Genomic DNA, 25,036 nt, shown 5'->3' with positions numbered 1-25,036 from the left:
TGTGTGTGTGTGTGTGAAAAAAATGCATTTAACACTCTACAAAGTCGCACATTTGAAATCTAGGAGCTAAACTCCAGCTTTTATTTTTAGGCAATAACATACGAAGAAGCACATTATTTCATTTGAACTGAACTGATCACTACCTGCTTTTACTGGAACATTAATTATGACATAAATAGCAAGTAAATATTAACATTAATATCTACCCTATACCGTATTTAAGGCAATAGGCAGTATTGGAGGAATTTTCGGATATTGGAACTAAATTGAATGTTTTTGAGTTGTTAAAGAGGTTCATTACAACCCCAACAAGCATACTGATGATTTGCTCAATGGATATCAGGTGATATCTGGATAACAGGTTTACTCAAGTTCTTCAAAAAAAGGACATACCCACAAACAATTACAGTGCAAATTAATGACTAATTTGTCTGCAATAACAATTGACCTTTTTTCAGAGCAGACAATTTGACTTGTCATAGCAGGGAAAGCCCAGGTGAGTTATGACAGTGTGACAGGGAGGATGTATTCCAGATGCTCTGTGGTGCACTGAGACTTAATAACTCAACTATGAGCTTTTACTTTCTCTGACTGTGTGGAAATGTGATGTTTTCACATGACAGATGACAAAGAAAGACATGAAACCGTGAGGTAGGCTAAAACATGAGACTCATGTAGCCGTGTTTTCACTGCAGGAACTGTTGATATAGGATTTTAATATGGTGTTGAACTAAAAAATAAAACAAAACAACCAAATCCGATTCGACTGATAAAATTCTGTGTTGGGTACAGTCCTAATAACCAACTTTCCTGAACCATTTTAATGTAGGGCTGGGCAATATATCAAATTAATGTTTTTATCTGCAGTCTACATTGTATAAATCAAGTTATTACAGCTAGAGACTGGAACAACTGGAGGAAACCCATGAAGACATGGACACAACTTCCAAACACAAAGGGCCTCAGCAGGGTTTGATCCCAGGATCTCGAGGCTGTGAGGTGACAGATAACACAGCCTCGAGTTACAATCTCAGCCATGTACAGGCTGCGACATCTGGCTGGTGATCCGGTTGAGACGTGCCCATCATAAACTATTACACCAACATGTCAACATACTGTACATGATTTCTGTCCTCTCTGAGTGCAGGTGCTAATGCACAGTGAAAGGACTAATAGCACTGTCCGGTAAGTTGGATGGAAAATGCGTGTGTGGAAAATAAAGTGGTGTAATGTTGGTGAGCCTCCCAACAGTGAAGCTGATGCTCTCATGTAAGTGTTTGTTAATGTTAAACATTACCGTGTGAGTATGTGTGTGTAGGTGCTAATCATCTCCAGACCTCAACCTCACCCTGCTGTGGTCGCTATGTGCTATGTGTGTGTGTGTGTGAGAGAGAGAGAGAGAGTGCACGCTCAGCCCAGCATTTTTTCCATCCTTATGTTTTTGTTTCATCTTCCCATTTTTTCCATTCCCTCACTAGACAGATAGGCAGGCAACACACACACACAGACACACATAGACAAACAGGTGTGCACATGCACAGTGCACACACGAACACATCCTGATTGTCTAACACATACTGGACACAGTGCTATGTTACTAGCCAGCTGCTACATTTTTATTGCATCATGCTCTTCTTTCCAATGCCGAGGTGAAAGTTATATTGTTCAAGTAACAATTTAAAGTGCTGATACTGCGGCACACTGGTGGTGAGGGGCTAGAGCCTCAACCATACTGTTTGTTTTAGGTCAATACCAATATATACACATATACATATTCACTTTCTTTAGAGTTAGATGAAAAGATTGCTAAAAGTCTTATGTGAATATATATGAAGCTATCACAAGGAATTGGTTAGCTTAGCTTAGCATAAAGACTGGAAGAAGGGAAAACAGCTATGGCTCTGTCCAACAGTAACAAAATCCACCTACCAGCACCTCTAAAGCTCACTAATTAACACATTAATTGGCAGTATGATGGCAGTACTGCACATAGGTTGCCATAAAAACAACAAACAGTTGGTTTTATACTTTGGTTTTACACAAGAGGTAAAAAGTTGATTAGTGAGTTTCATATTTGCTGTATAATTAAGTGTTAGTTTACCTGAATAGACATGGCTCAGACAAAGGGATGAGAGAGGACAGGTAGAGACCTGTACCTCCCTATGATTATCAGTGTAATCATTTTCCACAGTAGTAAAATCCTGGCTCATGGTAATATAAACTGCTGTGCAGGGTTTTAGTGCCTAATAAACTCATGGAAACATTCCTGGATCATATTTCACTGTCTGTCCAGTACATGAAGCAACACGGGCCCATGTATTTTGTTAACACAGTGCTGTTTTTAGTCTGAACACCTGGGAAAACTGAGATGTGTTGAAAGCTCCAGAAAATCTTGTCAGCTCCCAAAAAAGCTAGTGAGCGGAATTATTTTTTAATTTTTTATTATTGTTGTTGATGAAAGAGAGAATGTTCATGCTCTAACATTTCTTTGGCAATACTGTACGGCAATTACTAAATAATAATCATCAGCTGACATTTAGGTCAATACTGATAAATCTGTGATAAGAAAATATATCCTAAAAGCTTTAGTTCGCGTTAGACAAAAACTGCAAAGAGCAGGGCTAAACTCTGCTAGCAGTACAGTGTGTCCGTGTTTGCAGGTGGACCTATTCTATGGCAGGTAAAGAGAAGCTGCTGACAATCTCTTCATTGAAAAAGGCACACAGCTATTAACCCTTTTCCAGGCCAACAGTTGAGTGCAAAGATGCACTGAATTCTGACCCCCTCTCTGGCAGTCATGCTCCTTATTAGGGACTCACTGCTTCTGATAGAAATAAATAAGAGGCAGCTGTATAGCTAGTAGCTAGTATTATTAAACTGGTCAGATAAAATTGGAGAAAAAAAGAAAGCATCAGTCATTGATTCTAAGTGCCTTAGATCAGCATATAAAAAAAAGGCAGCCTATACAACATTGGTACTGCAGTTCCTACAGTATTGCCGTATGTGCTGAAATGTGTTAAAGGCTAAAAACTGATATGTAGACAGGCTCTACGCATGATCTGCATTTGTCTAAACTATGGACAAACAACCCCCTGTCTGTTTTAATTTCTTTAACCAGAGAGAGACTGACTAAAACCCTATTTGTACTTTTAGGGGGATTCCAGTTCCTTCCTGCAAAGTTTTTATTTTTAAACCCACGGTTGTGAACAGCTCTGTTATCGGTCCTGCCACAAATCCACTGTCAGAAGGGCATTGAGTTACGGAAGCCAGACTCCACTGACAGGCTGTTTCCTTGTGGCTTAAACAAAATTCCACATCTGAACAGGAAAAGAGGGCCAGTGGCATGATGACACATCCGTCCCTTTTCCAGCTCTATCCGCCTACCACTGAACCTAGAGACAATTACAGAATAGCAAAAGTAAATATCTTCCATTAGGTACAATAACTCTGAGTCAGTACATGTTCAACAAAACAAAACTGCTCAGATTTTCCATTTGGCCTAAAACTCGATGCAGGTTCAGACTGTTTCTTATCCATCCATCCATCCATGTCTAACTAGCTTATCCTGTCGTGTAAGACAAGTAATGCTTATCACTGTGTTAGAAACTGTGATAACACATCTATAATCTTGATTATGTGTTTATTTTAGCCCAATCTTTACAATCTCATCCGAAGCTGCCAATGGGTGTGTCCTGCTGGAAAAGTCCACGAGACTTTCCAGACCTACATCAGAGTTTTCCCTGACCTAAATCTGTTCCTCCATGCTGGTTTATTAATGCTGTTTTTAGGCAGTTTTCTGCTCCAATTGGGCTAAGAACAGTTTAACTTGCACAACTCGTTGGAAAATACGTTCTGCTTCATTCCTGTTAAGTGACCTATTTGAAAAAATGTCCTGTTCTCTCCAGAACACTTTACACTTCCACATGCTTTGATTACTGATACAGAATGTACAGCCAAACAATACATGATAAACATTACAACAACATTAGTGAACAAATACAGCATACAAATAAATAGGGATGTAGCAGTATAATGGTTTTACAATAAAATATGCTGATGGTAAAGACACCACCAATAGTTTCTATTCATTTTTACATTATCTACCATTGTTTTTAGCAGGCACCATGAACAAAGCACAGTTATCCTGCCATTGTCAGAAGTTTGATTTTGTTTAGTCATAAAGGAGCATCCTTTAAGCAGTCATACAGAGGAAAAACAATCATCGGCCCACACAGCTCTAATATTGTAATCTGTTACCATTGCACTCTCGCATTTCGCATTTAATGATAAACCAATTTTCCACCTCCGGCATGCTTAAAAACTGTTTTGCAATATTTTGAGGTTTTATTCTTTCTGAATTCCTTTCATTTTCATAAAAAAAAAAGGTGGCTGGAAACATGTCTAATGTGCGTAAATTCTCCACTCGTTCTTAGCACTTCTTCCACTGTAGTACACTCATTCCTTAACAATCAAAACAACTGGATGTTGTCAAGAATTCATGACACATTCACACCGTCAGTGGAATATTCTGCAGTACGATACGATCAGCTGACCCTCAAATCCTTGCAGATTCCCAGTGGAAAAGTAACAGTATTATGGAAGAAAAAATGAAGATGGAAAAAAAAAACAATCAACACAAGTCATTTTTTCACCAGATGCCCTTTGCCCCTCTGTTGTTTTTTTGTTTTTCCTTTTCCATCAGCGTCAGCACCTATAGCACACCACCACCAACACGAACTCATCTCGGTGGCTGGAGTGTATGGGCTGTCAGTCCCCACAGGATCCCTCCACAGTTTTACCCTGAACATTTCTTTGGCAACTGGAATTCAGACTGCCTTGAAGAAATATGTGGTGTTCTTTCCCCTATAATAAACTCTTTTTCCTCAAACAAATTTTCTCCTACTGATTTAAAGAGCATGATGAGATCTCTATTGAGTCTCTGGCTGTTTTCCACTGAGTTTGTTTTTCCACTGTCTGACTATTGTTCTCTACTGTTGATACACCTTGATACACCTTAAAACCCACAAGAGGACACCACACAACACACAACAACACACACCACACACCACCAAGACACACACCATCACACAAACAAACACAGCTTTAGTCATTGTTCAAACCACCATTGCCACTCTGCAACACCCTTAATGACTACCACAATCATTGACTCAGTAATTCTACAGTCTTACTCACAGTAAAAGTCATGTTTTTTTCATAAAACTCAACTCAGAAAGCATTTCTAGATTAATAATCAGATGGGAATATCTGTTTTTTTGTTTATCAAATGAATTAAACAGCTTACCTTTTAAACAAACTTCCACCCAGGTATCAGGTATAATGTCTGCTTTCCAAATCACAGTACTGTCTCAAATTGATGCAAATATCTTGTAAATCCAGTATTACCTTTTTATATATATATATATATATCTCAAGATATACAGGAAAGGGGGCGAGGGAAGGAATGACATGCAGCAAAGGGCCATAGGTCAGATTCAAACCCATGGCTGCAGGAGCAAGGACTCAGCCTTGGTACATGGGGCACCAGACAGCACTAGAGCATTCACCAACATCTGCTACTGCTGAGAAACAGCATCCCTCAGGCTGTCAAACCTATTCACAAACTGGTAGCAAATGTTAAATGTCTAGTAATTAGGGCAATGAATTACTTTGCTCATCCACTAGAGTGAGGTAAACTGCATATATAGACTCGCTGTGATGCAGTGCTCCACTGTCACTTTCCAGTAAGTCATAACTTGCACTTATATTCCATTCAGAGACTTGATACTGTGAACTGAAGTGATTGTGAACACTTACTGGCACAAATTGTCATAGAAGAATATATTATTCGACCAAAGCTTTTCTTACAAAAGACGCTTTTTGCACTCAACAGTTTTCTCTATGCAAAAGAAAAGGAAAAAAAAAGAAATTAGATTTAATATCTGTCCCTATTGCTTATGGTTGTTGGGCTGAGGAGATATGTGATTAGCTATTGCAATATTGTCAATATCCTTATTGTAGATACATCCTGTCCCACACTTCATTCAAATGTTATGACTCAATCATGGAGAAAATGACTCACAAGGTCTGTAACCGTAGCAAAGGATTGATGCTAAAATAAGGCTTCAAACACCAATTTGTTTTGTTATGAAGAAATCTGCAGCATGTCACTCTTTCATCAACACTAAAACATATTTTCTGCTTCACTTAACTCCCAATGTCAACAATTACAGGAAAGAAGGAAAAACCTTGAAATAGATCCATGTTATGTGCATTTTACCCCTTTGTTACTTGTTACCTAACCTATTGTTCAGCAGAAGTGATACAGAAAACTGGCAGTAGTGCTAAGTGAATGTTATTGGAAACTTCTCAATGATGCATCTCTGTGGATGATGTCATTCAACAACAAAATTAAACTGACCCAGGTTTAGTTAACACAGAATGACTAAGCAACCAGGAAGTGAGTATGTCTGTTGTTCACTCAGTTATAACCATAGTAATATTTAACTATTAACTCCATCTAGTGGTCTAAATCCACTAAAATGTGCATGCAGAATACGGACTGAGACAAACAGGTGTGTGTGTGTGTGGACCAGAACAGTATCGCACCAAACTCCATTCAACAAACAGGCGATCCAAGGTATCCTTGTTAAATTGCTTACAGCCTCGTTTCACAGGACAATACTTTATATTTATTATAAACCCAAAAGCGAAACTATTACGATCGGCACACACACAATACACAGAAAGGGCCGCAGTTGAATAAAACACCAACGTTAGTAAATGGTCCATCCTTACCTTCAGACTGCCTTCATTGAACAGATCCTCCGGTACTTTGCAAGCTATCAGGGCGTTTGGTAAATCGGTAAACTGGACATCCACCGTGGCCTCCTGACCACCGCCATTCACTGCCTGCTGCATCACGAACGATTATCTGAACTGTCTTCTGGAAACAGACACGAAACCACTTCAGCAAAGAGCACAAATCATAACACATCAATAACGCCCACCAGCTGCATACTGGCTCACATAACGCTATATTTACTACCACACATACCGGTGAGGATGTAGGAGTTATTTCATGATAAATGTGGTTAAACGGCGTTATATACGAGGGTTTCCTGCAAACAGCCAGCAGAAGTAAAGTAGCTCTTGAGTGTATTAGATTAAAAACTGCACTAAGCTGGTTAGCAGGTTATGCTAACCAGGAACCTGAAATGATACCTCGAAACAAGCGAGACACACGATATTCCGTCAATATCTTCCCTCAGTTTATTGTAGGTGAAGGCGGTTGTTTGGCAACTAGTATTGTCATCGGTCAAAGCAGCACAATATTGTCTAATATTAGCTCAAATTAAAACCTATCGGATAACTTTGTTAGCATGGCGCAGAGGATAAAGGAGATGACGTAAATTGAACAGCTGCTGATATGCGTTTCCGGTTTTGCGGTAATTATTTTAACTTTAAAAAAGAAATATGTTTTTCGTATTTCCAGTCTTTTTAAACAACACTGACCACAATGGATATATAAATAAATATATTTAAAAAAAATAGTTAATTGAAATACAATTGACACAATATACGATTTGGTGCAGCTTTCACATTAGAAGAGTCGGTATATTGAACACATTAAAAACTGCCCCATCAAAAAAGGAGAACATAAAAAAAACAGAATAAAGAACTACAACAAAAGCTTTTTTCTTTCCTTTTTTAATTAGTTATTTTTATGTTTCCCCCGTGAAATAAATGTTTTCAACACATTATACAGCATTTAACATCGCTGCTCTACTGATCCTGTGGTCAAGATGTTATTTGAAGTCAAGATCCTGCCCTCTTGTGGCAAGCTCTACTTATTACAGGATTTTTATTACAGATCATTGTATAGCTGTCACTGTAATCTAATTTATAGAAGATAAGCATGTGTGATTAGTGCAGATGAAGAGAGAGAGAGAGAGAGAGACTTTAATTTAATTTAATTTAAAAAATGTTTTAAGCATGTATGTAATAAATTAGTTGAACAGATGGAGAACAATATAAACCTAAATTATAATTAATTAATTATATTAATTAATTATAGTATGTGTTATTGATTATGATGCATTGGTTAGAATAACTGATTTTTACGGATAATTGTAATTACATAATTACTTTCAAAATAGAAATAGAAGAGAACATTTCTGTATGTCATGTCAGTGCTGTAGTGTGTATGTGTTCCGTATGTAATGTGTGTGTGTGTGTGTGTGTGTGTGTGTGTGTGTGTCGTATGAGTGTAAGTTTGTAAGAAACCTCAACTCAACTCAAGTGGTGCTGGTCCCTGGGTGGCAGAGGGGTTTAAGCACCTGGTCATGTGGGGATCAGCCTCCATTTAATCCTCTGGAGAGAGAGAGAGAAAGAGAGAGAGAGAGGTAGGTAGGTTGTATTTATTGATGTCTAACTCTGCTCAAGGTGCCGTACTGATTCGAGAGCCCCATAGCCACAGGCAGAGGAGTAAACAGAATGTGTACTTCCAAACACTAAACCTATGCACCCGAATAATTGTTTCATGATCTTTGGAGGTGAAATCTCATAATCTGGATTTTATTTCCTTTTCCTGCAAATTTGGAACTTCCTGGGAATCCTACAGGTCTTTTACAATCTTCAGATCTTTGTGAAAACTGAGCTCCATATCGGTACAATTGTGGAATCAGAAAACCATCCTTCTCAAAGCAACTTGGGAGTTATTCCAGGATTCGAGTCCTCTTGTGACTTTTGAAAAACTTTATTCCTACTCCTTGTGTCTTGCCGTGGAACATCAGAAACACTGTGAGATACTTTTTGAATATTTTCTGGAATACTGTGTTTATTTTACAATCTTTGGAACCCTGTCGTCCTCAAAGACACTTCCTGCTCCAAAATCTGTCTTTGACCTTTTCTGGAATACCAGATCTATCCCACAAACCTGACATCTTGTAGAACTGCACTCTGATCCTGGAAACCTGCGCACCAATCATTCTTAAGTAAGTGTCCTGTCATTTCCTCGAACTTTCTTAATGGCTCAGTCAGACTCCTGCCCAAACCCAGACCTGTCAAATAGCTCCATTGTCCTCAGCCCACTAGGTATGTGTTCAGACCTGGATACCCAGAGAGGAAGAGAGGATGAGGAGGAAGAAGAAGAAGAAGATGAGGAGGTGGAACTAGCCGAGGAAGTGGGGGAGGATGTTTTGATGATGGCTGGAGCAGGAGAGAGGCAAGCCGTGGGAGAAAGCAGAGAGCAGAGTGAAAGAGGGGAGGTGAGGATTATTCAAGTGTTATCAAATGGAGTAATAACAGAGGAGGAGGGAGAAGGTGAAAACCCGGAGGAAAATGGGGAGGAAGGAGTAGAAGTGGAGGATGAAGAGCACAAAATGACAGATGAACAGACAAGAGAGAAAGAAGGTAAAGCCAAGGCAGAGGAAGTGTCAAAAAACACAAAGGCAGGTGCTGAAAATCCATGTCACTTTTTAGCACTGATAGAGGTTGAGGAAGGTCAAGAGCAGACATTAGACAGGAATGAAGACAGGGACGATGAGGAAAAAAAACTAGAGGCGGTGATAGAAAGCTCAGAAATAGCGCTAAGGGAGGATAAGACCAATGATGGAGACAATGGGTTAGAAGAACACCAGTTAGTGTCCAGTACTGATGATGAAGAGCATGTTCAGGGCTCAGGTACTCATGAAGAAGGGTCAGCAGAGGGTACGCAGTTGTCTACTGATGACGCAGACAAAACAGAAGTTGTTATTCTACTCACTGATGGTGAGGTAACAGGAAGTGTTGAGGATCAAACAATAGATGTGGACCCTGTTACCACGGGAATGAACAAACAAGTCAACAATCAAGATGATGCATGCCAAGCCTCAACTGTTGGCAACAGTGGCATAACCGCTGATACAGCTAGCACAATCGAAGTGGTGACAAATCAGACAAACCAATTAATCAGTGAGAATAAAGATGAAATAAAAAAAACTGACAAGACAGACAACTCAGACCACAGAAAACATGAAGTTGAGTCCATTAATAATAACAGCACATGGCAACAGGAGGATTGCTTAGAGGCAAAGGTTGAGGATAAGACAACTAAGAAGTTTCTACCCTCTGAAGAACATTCGCAGGCAGAAGGAGGGATTGAGGAAACAAGTATGGTAGGGATCAACCAGAAGGAGCAAGAGGAAGAGCAAGTGCGACAGGTTTGGGTTAATACTCTAACAGTGATGGATAGGGAAGGACAGAGTGTGGAAGAGGAGGGGAAGAAAGGCGATAACGTTATTAAAGAGTCAATGGGTGAGGGAGAGCACAAACTAGAAAGAGAAATGGAAGAAGAGAAGATGGTTGAAGTTGAAATCCCAGCTAAGGTAGATTTCTTAGACACACAGGAAGATAAAGATTTGGACCAGGTGGAGGAAGCTTTTGAACTGGAGGAAACTGAACCTGATATGCCAGGAGGTGAGGTCTCAAAGGAGAATGAGTCTACAGAGAAGCAAGGCAATTGGCAAGAACATCCTTCTTCTTTCAAAGAAGCAGAGACAGATTGGGGAGAAAACTTGAAAGAACAGCAAAGACAGGAGGCAATTGTAGAAGATGAGAAAGGAGGAGGAGCAGAAGAACAAGAAAAGGAGGAAGAGGTGGAGATGGCGGAAGAGCCTGTGACTGTTTTAGATGATGAGATTGAAGAGATAGAGGAAAGCCCGGGTAGAGAACTTGAAGAACAAAAGCCCACCACCATAGTGGAGACAAAGGAGGTTAACAAGGTTAAACTTGTCAAGGAGAATGATGAGAAACAGAAAGATGGAAAAGGAAAGGCAGAGAAGGATGAGAAGCCGAAAGACGACAACAGACAGGTAGAGTTAGATATTAATGGAAAAGTTAAAGTACTCAAGCAAGCAATGGAGAATGGGATCTTGAGTCCTGAGCCACAGCCGCTCAGGAAAGAAGAATGGGGGACAGCAAGAGTGCTGTCACTTAGGAGAAAAGATAGTGACTGGATCAAAAAAAATCAACCCGAGGAAGAGAGTGCACCAGAAGTGAAAGACTGGAGGAAAGAACTGAAACCTGTGAAAAAAGACACCTGGGAATCTGAGAGGGGAAGAAAAGAATGGGTGACGAAGGAAACATCTCCAGAAGAGAAAAGTCCGCCAAGGAAGGAGGACTGGATAAAGGAGCTGAAGTCAGTGATCAAAGACGATTCCCTGCCCAAAAAGAAGGATGAGCAGGTGAAGAAAAAGCGAGTGGTGCTGTTGGAGGATGGCCATTCGTATTTCCCCCAGCGGGAGGAGATGAATGAAAAGAAAGAGGAGGTGAAATTGATCTCCCACAGGAGGGTAGAGAGCCCTTTGCCTCCTGTACGCAGAACATCCCAAGACCAGGACTATGAGATCTCGCTCTATGTCAAGGTAATGAACCACATGAACCAACACATTATGTATGTCCACCCTGAGTCAATAACTGTTCATATGCACTGAGAAAGAGGAGTGTTTCTCCATGATTACTCATAGGGTTGACTTGGAAGAACTTGGCTGAAATTACTATCAAACAAGTAAAATGTGTGAATATCCATACTTTCATCCATACTATCTCTGAATAGGTCTTACTTTTGTGATCAAAAACATTGCGAATAAATATAGCAACTTCCTAAATTAACTTCCAATTAGTCCAGCCAACTTCCGGTTTAAGCTCTGCCCACGCCGACTAAGGATACGAATACAGCTAATTTAGTTGGTTGAACAGATACAGATACAGGTAATAGTGCACTTGCTCATCCCTAGTTCTTCGGTCAAAGTGACCATTATGGTTTTAATGGTCGTAAAATGTCATAATGGGGCTGTATCTACTAAAAATATACTCAACTTAATAATAATAATAATAACTTAATAAATAAAAAATGGAACACAATAAAGGGACAATGTTCTGCTAACCTCTTAAATTGTTCAAAAAATTTGTTATGTGCCTCCCAACTTCACAAATCACCATGCAAAATTCACCTCGATTTGTATTCTACTGGATGTATTGTATCAGTGCACCTGTTGTAGTCAGTAGCCTTCATATGTTTTGGCCAATTGCAGCGTGGCAGTGCACTGGCCTGTTCTGGTCTTGGAGGACCAAATGTGAGTCGACTCAGATTCACATATGCTGCCTTAAGGCCAAGTTTTGAGAAATGTTTACGCTGGACCAGTAAACTTGGACCAGTTTTGTAGCATCATGCGTCAGGAGACTGGCATGATTGGCAAACACGAACACAGGATTTAGGCTGTTGTTGTGCCAAGCCATTTTGGCTATGTGGGTATGGACATAAGCCCAGGCAGGCAGTCTTGTAGCATGCCTGCTGGAAAGAAAATAGTAGCAACACACAGGCTGTCAAAACCCACAACAGATCAAAGCAACACAACACTAATGACATTTAACCACTGAAACAAAATGCAGCACATCTTTCATGTATTTATTGTATATTAGTGTCAGATGACTCCATATGCTGCATATATACATGCAAACTCAAAACTGTGCTTTTTAGTACAGTTCTGTCTATATATGTCTTGTTTTATTAAGCAAGTCAACTGATTTTGATAAACATTATACAAGGAATGTTAATTTTGCCTCCATCATTGTTGTGTCTGGTTTTACGGGGAAAGGCGTAAAAAAATGTTAATTGCAACTGATACAATTAAAGAGAAGCCGTTGATATACATGTACTACTGTACATTATGTGTATGTATGATGATGTAGGTGTTTCTGTTTCAGAGCTGCTATGGCCAAACATTTGTAGTGGTGCCATTATGGTGACATGAAAACTGGGTAAACATGTGATCATTTCTATTAAGACTAATGGAGTCAAGAGACATCAGGGGAACTCAGTATTAATGCAGACAAGAGATCTCTAAATTTTAACACTACAATGGTTGCGTGAATCACAGTTACTTGTTGCCTTCTGATTACAAACGTGCTGTAGTGATGTGGTTGTCCTTACTGGCACATAATCTGGCGTGTATGTGTGTGATTCAGAGATAGAGAGCAAGTGAGAGAGAAACTCCATCTTGATCTGCTTACCTTATCCCATTAAGACAGTGATATCCTAATCCATCAGGCACGGAAGCCTACATTGCCACATGCATGCAATCTAAAGGTTGTGGACAAAGTAACAGAAGCACACATACTGTACAACTTTCCACATTTTGCATTTATGTGCTTAAACATTCACAATGATGTAGTTGTCATCTTAACCTGCACACACACACAGAGGTCAATTTTGCTCTCTGGCTGGGCAGCACATTCCTAACTGAGGCGAGAATAAAAGAGGGCAGCCTTCTGACGGCCAGCGGAGAGGTTTAACGCCAAGAAAAAAATGCACTAATATCTGAGAACTGCTTCACACATACACACAACAGGCCTGTTCTCCGTGGGAGCTCACATTCAAACAATGGCTGCCTTTGTCAGGGACTCTGTTGGCAGCACAGAGTGAGGTAGATGGAAATATTATGGAAAGGTTCAAGCGTCCTTGAGTGTCGCTGGACTACACAAGCATGTGCCAGTAAATTTTTAGAGAGGATTTCATTGAGTAGTTCTTTAAAAATGACATGATTTTGTCATAAAATACAATATATTTCCATTCTGTCATCATCTTGTATGACACGCTAGTGGAGCTAGTTTTAGGGCACCAATGACTGAATAATGGTGCTATGCTGCTGCTGCCAGCAGCATGCAGGGTTAATCTCTACATTCTCACTCTGTAAGCTGATTAGCCTGCTGTTTGCTACTGAGGGCTCTGGGCACAGTGATGCTGGAAACAACACCTCAAACTAAATTCTGCATTTTCATTATGTTAACAGCTAGGGAACAGTCTCAAAGACCATGGTTTGACTGGTAAAGGTTTACTGGGTTTTCGATGCATATGGCTGATATTGTCCATCTATTAAAATCAGACCTGTTGGTGTGGTCCACCACTGATCTGTTGACCCAAACTGTCCCGTCTACTTACACTCCTGCTCAGCCTCACCCCCCTACCTGACCCCCCCTTCCTGTGGACTTTAATTATGTAAACAACCTTTATTCAACTTTTCTTTGACACACTTTCTGTAACTTACATGATTTTGTTGCTCTTGTTATTTCTAAAATGGGTACACTATAACTCTATTCTTGTAATTTTGTGCAGTTCACCACCTACAGCTCCTATTGCACCTCCAGCTGTCCAAGTTCAATTGTTTTTGTGAAGCTTTCCCTGTCTTACCAAACCATTACATACTGTATGGTGGATTTGAAGCCAGATTCTGACCAAATAAAATGCATTTTAATTATCAGAAAAGACCAAACAAGATAACAAGAATGCAGTAGCTTTGTTTGATAAGGATTCTGACCCTGTTAATCAGATAGATTTACAGTACAGGGTTAAAGCCCTAGAGCCAAGACCCCAACGGTAATTAGTAAGATTTTACTTACTAGGCATAAAAGGAAACAATGACTTGATTCCTAGAAACGAGAACACATTTAAATATCAACATGAACAATTCACAAACATAACTAAGTAGGTGTATACAACAGCGATAGGTGCAAAGTAAAGTATGGAAAAATGAGTGGGAGACTGAAAAACAACCAAAGCATTTAGAGGTTCAGAAATTAAAAAAATTCAAATGAAATTTAAAGAAATAAAAAAAGATTCACAGGCATTTCCTGGGTGGCTGGTCAGAAAGCAGAAACAGCAGAAAATGCCTGTAGCAGTATATTGCAGGCATTATACAGTATATTCTAGGGCCTATGTGAAGGTTTCCACTGTGGGATTTGGAACCCCTCATTTTTCAGTCCCTTATCACACATTCATTTGTAATATATGTTATACACTGGATATTGTGTGTGCATTTTAATTTGAAGGTAATTGTAAATTCTCCAGATTAAATCTGATATGTCCTGCAAAATATTTTTGATTCTGATTGTAATTATGATTATCACATTTTTCAGTGGAATATTTAGTGGTACAGAACCTCTATCCATACAATTTTCCCCAGAGATTTTGGCTTCTGACAAGTTGATCATATGTAATGTATCACATAGTGCATGGATCCACCTGTTCATGCATTCACACACACACCCTCATAAGCCTTTGGCCTCATGGTGAAATCTTTGTGGACCAACCATACATAGAGCTAAAAAAAACACCACACTGGATGTACACAGCATGAAAATAATAGACAGAAAACAAAAGAGACATCTCAGCTGCTGTGGGTGTAAAAAACATCTTTCCATCCCGTCTGCAGCACACACAAACACACACATAAACACATACACACACTGGATACATTGTCTGTGTGTTTGTGATGGAGCAGAGATTCCACTACCGCCCACTCCTCTGAAAAATGAAGGAGCTCTTATACTGTTCTGTGCCTCCCAACTTCACACAAACTCTGACCTCTTGTCAGATTACAGGCTTTATGTAAGTTAAGGCTCATTGATGATCTTCTTGCAGGGCAAGATGACGAACTGCTGTCGCTGGCGATGGGAACATGTTGGCACTGTGTAGTTGATCTCTGAGCTTTCTGATATCTTCTCTGTACAGTGACGTTTACTCCTTCAGGCATGCTGTTGTCAGTTAGCACGCTTGTCAACTTCGCAAACAATAAAATTATTGCCGCAGTTTATTCAAAAGAAACGTTTAACCATTGACTCCTGTCTAAAAGCTATGCATCTAAAAGTTATGAATGGAGCCAATAAATACCGCCAATAAACCGCAATAACTTCCTCCTTCTTTAAGTCTCAGACAAATTGATGAGGTAATTGTCTCTTTCCTCCGTCCAAATCTCTTCTATTTTGACCAGCTGACAGTTTGTAACTGAGTTGACCAATTGACTTTACTATGAGCTGATTGCCTGTTGGTTGACATTCAAAAACCAGCCACAGGAGATTTGACAAGATGAGTAAAAGGCAAAGCCATCAGACGGCTAAAACATTGTTGTGAATCTTTGGTCTGAACAGGGATTGAGACAGGTTGCTACTGGTTAAAGAAGTTTTCCTAAATGTGAATAAATTGCGTGCATTTACTTCACCCCTGGAGAGAATTTGCTGATCACAGCGATTTAAATGAATTAATTTAAAATGCCTCCGTTTTAAATGCTGGTTGGACTGGCCATTTAAGGAGCCTCATAAAGACAAACAATGGTAAAAGACGCATATGGACCAAATCAAAGGGGTGTTAAAACAATAAAATAGATCTAGTGTGTTATATGTTGAATATTGCCACATGATATCAGCTCCTGGAGACTTCAGCACTAAATAGGACAGGATCTTTATTTGTCTTAACCAGAACTGTAACCACTATAGACATAACCACAACCCTTACCATAACCACAACCAAATGTAATGCTTAGCTTCTTGTGAGGACAGATTCTTCTCCTCACAATGTGATTAATACAAACGCACACACATATTTTCACTTGAGACTGTGTTTAATATTTGCTGTGACAAAGAGGGATTGTGAGTGGTGGAGACATACCAGAGGAAGCAGAAAAAACCAAACAAGCAGTCTGAGGAGCAGGCAGATGGACAGACATGGTGCTGGTGATTATCATGCTTTGGTGGAAGATAACAGGACCAATGTTATGGATTAACTAAACATGGATTATACTATATTTGTCCTGAGCTGAATTTGTTGGTTTTTGCTTTTTGTTTGTGGGGTAAGATGCCATACTCTTTAGTGTTTTTAGAGGAGTGTGAACTTTCACTCAACATTTAAAGCCATCAGCCAATATTCAACATGTCCCTGTATGAGATTGCAATTAAAAAACTGGGCTTCCCCACTATTGAACTGTTTGTAAAGGTAAGTGATGTTGTAAACTTCTGCAAATCCTCCTTACACTTACAGAAGCAATGCTCAGTCACTGTCAATGCCTTTGAATTAAGTATTCATACAATATCTACAGTATGTATGGCTATAGTATGGTTGGGGTATTTTGTGAGTTTGTACTTTTTTACACATTTTCTTATTTCTGAACTTGTTTGTGTATGTATTTATGGGCATCTGTGTGTATTTGTGTGTGTGTGTGTGTAGGCGGGAAGTAATGGGGAGAGCATTGGCAACTGTCCGTTTTCTCAGAGACTCTTCATGATCCTGTGGCTTAAAGGAGTCGTCTTCAACGTCACCACCGTTGACCTCAAACGGTAATACTACATATTCATGCTCTGAATGTCCTTATAGGATCCACCATGCAGAACATTAATTCTCTGTGTATGTAAATACAGTCACTCTGGTTGAAGTAATAGTCCTGTACAACAGAAAGGATGTTGTAATGCCCATACTTTTGCTTCACTTTCTGTGGCAAGTATATTCAAAATGAATAGTAATAGCTTGGAAAACACTGACAGTGATATTATTTGCATCCTTATTGCAGTGTTTTTGTTTTGTGTTGTCAGGAAGCCGGCTGACCTGCAGGACCTCGCTCCCGGAACCAACCCTCCTTTTGTGACCTTTAACGGCGAGGTAAAGGTTGATGTCAACAAGATAGAGGAGTTCCTGGAGGAGAAACTGACCCCACCACGGTACAGAAACACACACAAACTCACATGTATATACAGTAGCTGGTCAGAGGAGGCTCAAGCTGGAATTATGCTTCTCCGGGCAACACAACTGCACATAATCATTGTCGAGTTTCTTCTTCTTATGCTACATTTACCCTGCGGAAGCAATATGACGTTTAGCAAATCACAATGTAAAGAAAACGCATGTCAAATAAGTAAGGACAAAATGCAGAAACAATTCATTTCATCATACCTTATGAAATGTCAGCACAGTACGTGAGCATTAAGTATGCAAGGGTGTTCAGTTTATTTCTTTTATGTGTCCTCACTTCTTCAGCTACCCCAGACTGGCTCCCAAACATCGTGAAGCCAACACAGCGGGCATCGATGTGTTCGCCAAGTTCTCAGCCTACATCAAAAACCCACGGAAAGACACCAACGACGGTAAGAGAGAGAGAGAGAGAGAGAGAGAGAGAGAGACAGAGACAGAGACAGAGAGAGCATATATGTGTGAGGGTTGGCTTTAAATTATTTCACTCATACTCATACATAGGATTTTCCTTAAAGCTACACTGTCAATATTTTATGTTAACAACAGATCAAACGACTATGTGTAATGTGAAAGGTGTTGCTGAGCGCCTTTTACTGTCATCCTGTAACACATGCTATGCTGCGGCACAAATGTGCTGCAAAGGTGCGCCACTAAAATGCTCACATGTTGATGTTTAGCCGGTATAATGTTTGCCTTGTTAACCATGTTAATTTAGCATGTTAGCATGCTAACAAATGCAAAATTAGCACTTCACACAATATATGGCTGAGGTTGATGGGAGTGTCATTAGTCTTACAAATATTTGGTCATAAACCAGAATATTGGACAAACATGACATGAATTAATGCTTATGTTGCTCTGTAACACGTTCACTATATCAGCTTTATGAGGTGATCATTTCTCAGCTTGTTCGGCTTCCCATAAGTGGCCAAAAATATGCAGCCTTAACTGTTATGTTTAGCTTCGGTGTGGTTGAGGTTAGAGGATTGTTGTAATATAATCTACTACTCTTTCTCTCTATCCTATCTGCAGCCTTAGAGAAAGCCCTGCTGAAGTCTCTCCGGCGTCTGGATGACTTCCTGAGGACTCCCTTGCCTGACGAGATTGATGCTGACGCAGCAGGAGACCTGCCCGAGTCCTCCAGGAGTTTCCTAGATGGGTCTGAGCTCACCCTGGCTGACTGCAACCTGCTGCCTAAACTACACATCCTTAAGGTTCATTCAGCCTAATTTTCATATTGTAGGGAAAACAGTGATCTACGAAGACTTAGTATTAATTAAAAAAAAAAAAAAAAAGACTTTAATATTTGGACTGCTAGATGATCCTCCTGTAAACTCACTCCTGTTTGCATTTTTCTGTTTGCAGGTCGTAGCCAAGAAATACCGTGGCTTTGAGATTCCAGCAGAGATGTCAGGGGTGTGGAGGTATTTAAACTCCGCCTATCAGAGGGAGGAGTTCACCAGCACCTGCCCTGCTGAGAGGGAGATCCAATTTGCCTATCTGGATGTTGCAAAACGAATCAAATAAGAGGAAGAGTGGGGAATGGAGGAAAGAATGGGGGTAAATAAATAACAGAGAGGAGAAAAATTACTTTAGTAAACCATGGAGAGATTTATCATGCATGCCTGTAGGTGGTAGACAAAAAAAGAAAACATGACGAGAGAGATGAGAGTCATGAAGAAGTAAGGGATGGGGAAAATGATAATGAGGAAAGAAATCCAACTGGTGGGTGAATCCTGATGAATTTACATGAAGATATAGGGGAGGAGGCTAAATGAAGAATAAAAACTCCAGGATATAGATTAGTCCGATCGAAACTAATATTAAAACATCTATTAACTCCTTTTCTGCATCAGCTTGGAAGTGGAACATTGATTACGTGTTTGTATGTGTGTGTGTGTGTGTGTGTGTGTGTGTGTGTACATGCTCTCACAGGTTGGGTTGCACAGTTATATCTTTATGCTAATCATTTTACAAATAATGAAAACCAGTTTTTAGAGGTCTTTCAGAATTAATTCCTGAGTTCTTGTTTTTTTTTTCTTTCAGTTTTTAGACGATGGCAGGGCCAAGTTCACTGCAAAGACTAAATAAGTAGCAATTAACAAGCATTACTATTCAGTATTACTGTATCAGAAAGACTATCTTGTCTAAGAATTATAGATTAGTTAACACTTAAATTTTAATCAGAACCTTTAATATACACAGGAATCTGCTATTTAAACAAATTTCTAATTACGTTAACACTAATGTGAAATTAAAGAACATTACACACACGGTATTGTCAATGACGGCCCTTTAAATTACGCATTAATGCATTGGTCTGTCATTTTTGAAAATACATTGCTTTCTTGCCCAGAGTAAGATGAGAAGATGGAACCACTCGCTCATGTGTACGCTAAATATGAGACAGGAATTGTTTAGCTTAGCCTAGCACAAAGACTGGAAACAACTTCCATGGCTCTGTTTAGTTTTGTACATTTGCAGATTTTCAGTAATTGGGTAGAAATATCAGAAATATCCTTTAAGCCTTACTTGATCAAAATTCCATTCATAATTTTAAAGACAACTGAACTTCAGTGTTCAACAGATCTTTCTCTTGTTGTTCTCCAGCAATCCACTTCTAAGTGTATGCACTGTGTATAAAATACATAATCTGATTCAATTTCCTTCATTAAATGTCTCTGTCTTGATGTTAATGTTGAATCAGTAGTCACATTAAATTTGAAAGTTAAATTAAGTGTCTAATGTCAAGGCCCGACTAGCTAAGAGCCTTTTCTATTTGTACATTTTATAAACAGTTAATTGTATTGAATATGTATACTGACACTATTTACTCATATTGTGATTTTCTTTGACATACTTTGTATCTTAATACTACTGACTGAGTGTGAGCAGGCTTCGGTGCTGGTTGGTTTAACTGGTGATGACAACTGTTTGATGATGAGTTACAAACACTCAAAAGCCACCATTATAATCCTGTGTCACTTGTCCAAAAAAGTCCTTGCCCCTGTTACCAGTTTAATGGTGAGGTCCCTTTGAGCATCCACCATTTTCAGAACAGCAGGTGATATAGTTGCATTTATGTCTTGCAAGAATCACATTGATCAGTTAAAAACAGTGCCTCCTGCCATGGTGATTTACTGTTTCATATTTTGTTTGTTTTGTTTCAGTTCATTTGGCATTTTATTTCAGGTATTTTGGGAATGTCTTAACGAGAAGGCACAAATGTTCCAGTTTTTCCTAGTTCCTTTGAATGTACCTTTAGTTAAATAAAATCACTTGTCTGATTGATTGACAGAAGTGGTTTAGTGGGTTTTCGTGGATGTCTTGCAGCCATTCAGTGTTTGGCAGAGATGTATGAGTGTTATCAGCACCAAACCAACCCTGACATCAGCCTGCTGTGTTCTGGCCTTATATCCTCTCTGGGGAGAATCTTTATTAAACTGATTTTATCATTATGTTTGTTCTGTGTTTCTCTCATTATCAGTTCATGCAAATGTGGAAGTGAATTGCTTTGAAAAGTCATTGCTCAAGAATAACTTCACAAAACAATTTTGTGAAGCAGAGGTGTTGAGTACATTTACGAACAAGTCTTTAACACAGAATCCTCCAGCTGAGTTGACTGTACTGACTCATTATTGTCACTGACTGAATCAGCAGCGTCTTACGTTGGAGCTCCTCTCAGTGGTGACTGAAAGCACTGTTACCAGATCAGCTGCGATATACAACCTGCTACTTCCTGCTTACTGAAAGTGAATACCAGAGTGTCATCATGATGTGATGTAGATAGGTCTTGGCTAAGCTGATATCCTCATATACTTAGGGTGCGTACAGAGGCTTTGCCTTGAACTGAACAGCAACAGATTTCAACAAGAAATCTCAAAGCGTACTGAACCAAGACCTAAGGTGGACCTGTCTCTTAAAGTTTTGGACTCAGAGTATCCCTCTGGATCTGATCGGCAGATCAGTTGTATGGAGTATCAATATGTTTTTAAGTGGCACAGTAAAGACTCCATGCACTTAAAGCTTTATGCAGATGATACAATTTAATTAAAACTTTACTCCAATGTGTAACATTTAGGAGAATCTATTGGCAGAAATGGAATATAATATTGGTATGGTAAATGGTAAATGGACGTACTTGTATAGCGCCTTTCTAGTCTTCCGACACTCAAAAGCGCTTTTACACTACTGCCCAACATTCACAACACATTCACTCAGTGTGGCAAAGTCCATCGAACAGAAACTAACTCATACATACACATTCACACACCAATGCTGTGCATCGGGAGCAATTTGGGGTTCAGTATCTTGCTCAAAGATACTTCAGCACATGGCAGGAGGAGCCAGGGATTGAACCAACAAGCTTCCGATTGGGGGATGACCCGCTCTGCCTCTGAGCCACAGCTGGTATGTTTTCATTAGTGTATAATGACCTGAAAATATGAATTGAGAACTTCTACGGAGTCTGACATTTTGAACCACCATGATTCAGTAGCCCATAACAGACATGAGCACTGGATCTAGATAGGGCCCTTTGAGTTTTGTGGCCATCTTAGTTTCCCCTACACGCTTGGTGGAAGGCTGAGTGGTGTTCAAATGGTTACAATCTACAGCTTTACCACTAGATGTCACTAATCCTTTAATGAGCCCTGTTTTTACCTATAAAATCTATAATTTCACTGCTTTCTCATTATAAACACTTTGTATTTTTACTTCATAATGCTGAAGGCATATGTGATGATACATGCAAGATCTGGTATGTTTAGACACATAGACACACCTAACATTTGTGGAAGTGCAGACACACACACTCATCACCAGGACGACAGTGATGGTGACCTCTGTGGAACCCTCTGAATGTAATGAACCACAGTTTGCACACCCAGACAGCAAACACAGCTCAATTACCATAGAAACATCCAGAGAAGGAATGGCTTTCTGTTCATATTGTGGTGCTGTGAACTAATAACACTGGGTAAAGTCACACTTTAAATAGTATAATTGTTGAGTTCCAGTACAAAACACAATACGCTGACAGGTTGTTAGATAAAAATAATTACTTGAAGGTCTGATCTTTCAGTTGTAGTCCTGGTTGAGAGCTGATGTAATCTAAATCTAGAGGTTTCTATATTTAAATGTTTTAATGGAGCAAATGATTTAAATGTATCAACCAGTGCTAATTAATGTGAGTTATAGGTCTATTGAGTTGCAACACAAATTCACAATTAAGATGTGTTTAATTATGTTAAAATATCACAATTTTTGTTTATCACAAATATATTTTTTGATTCTTCACTCATAGTGTAAAACTGAAGCCATACTGTCAGAGTTGTTGAATGATTGAATGATGATTGATGAATTACTATGGTGAGCTGGAAGTGCAAAACACAACCTTTAATAAAACCAAAACCCAAAATGTCAAGAGAACAAATTTTACAAATCAACAAAACTTAAAACTAAAAATAAATTAAATAAATGTATATATTCACAAATAAAATCTCAAAATTAATTTTGAATCAAATTGAAATCTTATTTAGTCAGAATCAACAAACCAAATCAAAATACAACCAATACATGTTGTACTTTGCACTTCAGAGCCCCCACTTCCCCGATTATGAGCATATAATTTACATTTAAGGACATAATCTCTATGTTCTTACTTTTATACACTTTTACATGTAGAATTTAAGTTTTATAATTCTCACTGGACCTCAAAGCGTGAGTCTGTCTGCATAATGAACAACTAAAGAGAGTGTAAGTGTATAAAATAAAATATCAATCTTTATTGTCACAGTGTTTTTTTTGCCATGCTAGAAATCAACTTTATTTTAAAGTTGGCGCACACATTCAAATAAACGACGTGTGTCTGTCTCATAAGTAAAAGAAAGAGTTAACAGGGAGGTTTGTTCATGCGCCCGGCCACGAGCACACATCGTCTTCTTTGATTGGTAAGTCTTGTTAATTAACGAGTGAATGAAAAGGTCCGAGTCAAGGCTGGCGCCGCTGTGGGGCTTCCTGATGTTATGGTGACAGTCTCCTAGCACTCAGAGGTCAGAGAAGAGTCAGAGGAGAGGAAGGGAGACTGGATGGAGCGATGGATAGATAGAGGTTGAAGCAATATGAGCTTCTGAAGGCCTAAAGTATTAAAATCATTCATGCCAGTAAAAGTTTAGTAATCATCTGTCTTCTTGGCTGCCAGGAAGTTAATGGTACCAGCCAATAAATAATCCAGCACACAACCCCCTGTGAAACCACCAACCCACTTTTTATGTTTGGGAACTTAATTTAGCATGGAAATAGGAGGATACAGCTAACATGGCTCCGTCCAAATGTAAGAAAATATGCCTACTGGCACCTTTAAAGCTCACTAACATGCACACTAACATGTTATATGTCGTTACAGGAGGGCATGTGCTATTTCTTGGCTGGGCACAGTAACTTCCTGGGATTTTTTCGTTTTTAAACAATATATAATGTTGGAATTAATGTGCTTTAAAAGTGCTGGTAGGCAGATATTCTTACCTTTGGACAGAGCTCCTGTTTCCAGTCTTAATGCTAAGCTAAGCTAAGCAACTGCTGGCTCCAGCTTCATATATACGGTAGATAATTTAAAGTGCAGTCAATATTCTCATTTAACTCTGTTGTCACTGGAAATGGAAATGTAATTTTTGTTCAGAAATCGAGGGATAGGTTGTAACATTTCAAGTCTGGATGGATGGGAGGAGATAAAGAGTGGGTGAGGAAGAGAAAGGGTGGGATGGCGATCAGTTCTGGGAGCAGTACTTCCAGAAACACACTGTTGGAGACAGAGAAGAATAACATTTGGTTACCAAATAGTCAGAGGCTTTGTCAACCATGAGTACACATGATGATGAACATTGTCCTTTTTAATAAAACCCATGCACTCCCTCACAGCTCTTGCAATGAATTCTTCTGTAATCCCTCATAAAAATACTAAGATAAGGCAAAATTCATGCCCTTGACTTTCACCTCTTTTGTTGGTCTTCTTGGTCTGCGGTGGGAGGGACTTCTTGAAGTTTCGACCAGTCAGACTGGGGACCATGACGTCTGCACTTGCTCTGGACACAGTGCTGTCGACTGGGGCCGCAGTGGTGGGCTTCACCCCTCCCTCAGCAGCAGGAACCTTTAACCAAAGCAACCAGAAGCAAGAATTGAGAAACTAATATTCATATGCTCTTCTAAACTTAGATTAAAAGTTAATGTTTATAATTTGTTTACATCCATCAATAAATTAATTAAACATCTACCATTAAATAATTTAATCAAGTTTAATGAAGACTGTAAACCCATAAAAAATATTTTATTTATGCTCAGTAAGCAAAAAAGAAATATTTTACAGGAACTTACTGCTTTATTTTTTCTTCCTGAATTTCTGCCATTTGCTGAAATGAAAAACAAAACAAGCTTTAGTCAAAATGAGCAGCACAGTGGCCCAGTCCTGGTTTATGTGGCGATAAA

The 25,036-nt window shown here is 39.3% G+C and overlaps 2 protein-coding genes across 8 annotated transcripts in view; one reads left to right on the top strand and one right to left on the bottom strand.

Annotated features, from left to right (window-relative positions):
- LOC118339728 (calcipressin-1-like) overlaps window positions 1-7,417 on the bottom strand; it is a 16,770-nt gene extending 9,353 nt beyond the window's left edge. The window contains exons 1-3 of one of the 4 annotated variants that reach the window (XM_035677437.1): window positions 7,222-7,417; window positions 7,055-7,118; window positions 6,796-6,943 (exon numbers count right to left, since the gene is read on the bottom strand). In XM_035677437.1, the coding sequence (XP_035533330.1) occupies window positions 6,796-6,918 (123 nt within the window). In that variant the 5' untranslated portion in view covers window positions 6,919-6,943; window positions 7,055-7,118; window positions 7,222-7,417. Of the gene's footprint in view, window positions 1-6,795; window positions 6,944-7,054 lie in introns of all 4 variants that reach the window. The other 3 variants (XM_035677438.1, XM_035677436.1, XM_035677439.1) reach the window with 3 other exon arrangements.
- Window positions 7,418-9,026: 1,609 nt separating this feature from the next.
- LOC118339727 (chloride intracellular channel protein 4) lies at window positions 9,027-21,012 on the top strand. Of its 4 annotated transcripts, XM_035677432.1 has the most exons (7): window positions 9,027-9,532; window positions 9,626-11,402; window positions 17,036-17,145; window positions 17,398-17,523; window positions 17,840-17,946; window positions 18,587-18,768; window positions 18,920-21,012. In XM_035677432.1, exons 1-7 carry the CDS (start codon window positions 9,027-9,029, stop codon window positions 19,079-19,081), a joined length of 2,970 nt encoding a protein of 989 aa, XP_035533325.1. In that variant the 3' UTR covers window positions 19,082-21,012. The 4 variants fall into 4 exon arrangements, with proteins under 4 accessions (XP_035533325.1, XP_035533327.1, XP_035533328.1 ...); XM_035677434.1 differs by lacking the exons at window positions 9,027-9,532; window positions 9,626-11,402 and adding an exon at window positions 16,421-16,545; XM_035677435.1 differs by lacking the exons at window positions 9,027-9,532; window positions 9,626-11,402 and adding an exon at window positions 16,469-16,661.
- Window positions 21,013-25,036: the final 4,024 nt, after the last annotated feature.

Source organism: Morone saxatilis, unplaced genomic scaffold, assembly GCF_004916995.1.
Source record: "Morone saxatilis isolate NCDOM2014 unplaced genomic scaffold, NCSU_SB_2.0 Contig6, whole genome shotgun sequence".
In the NCBI taxonomy this organism is placed as follows: domain Eukaryota; kingdom Metazoa; phylum Chordata; class Actinopteri; family Moronidae; genus Morone; species Morone saxatilis.
The sequence above is the reverse complement of the archived record's forward strand: the minus strand, read 5'-3'. Positions and strand labels throughout refer to the sequence as shown.

What these genes read in the sequence shown, in the direction of transcription:
- LOC118339727 (XM_035677432.1), top strand. Translation starts at nt 9,027, where the DNA reads ATGGCTCAGTCAGACTCCTGCCCAAACCCAGACCTGTCAAATAGCTCC. An exon ending in ACCACCGTTGACCTCAAACG is followed by an intron (nt 17,146 to 17,397) that starts GTAATACTACAT and finishes TTGTGTTGTCAG; the next exon opens with GAAGCCGGCTGACCTGCAGG. An exon ending in GAGAAACTGACCCCACCACG is followed by an intron (nt 17,524 to 17,839) that starts GTACAGAAACAC and finishes TCACTTCTTCAG; the next exon opens with CTACCCCAGACTGGCTCCCA.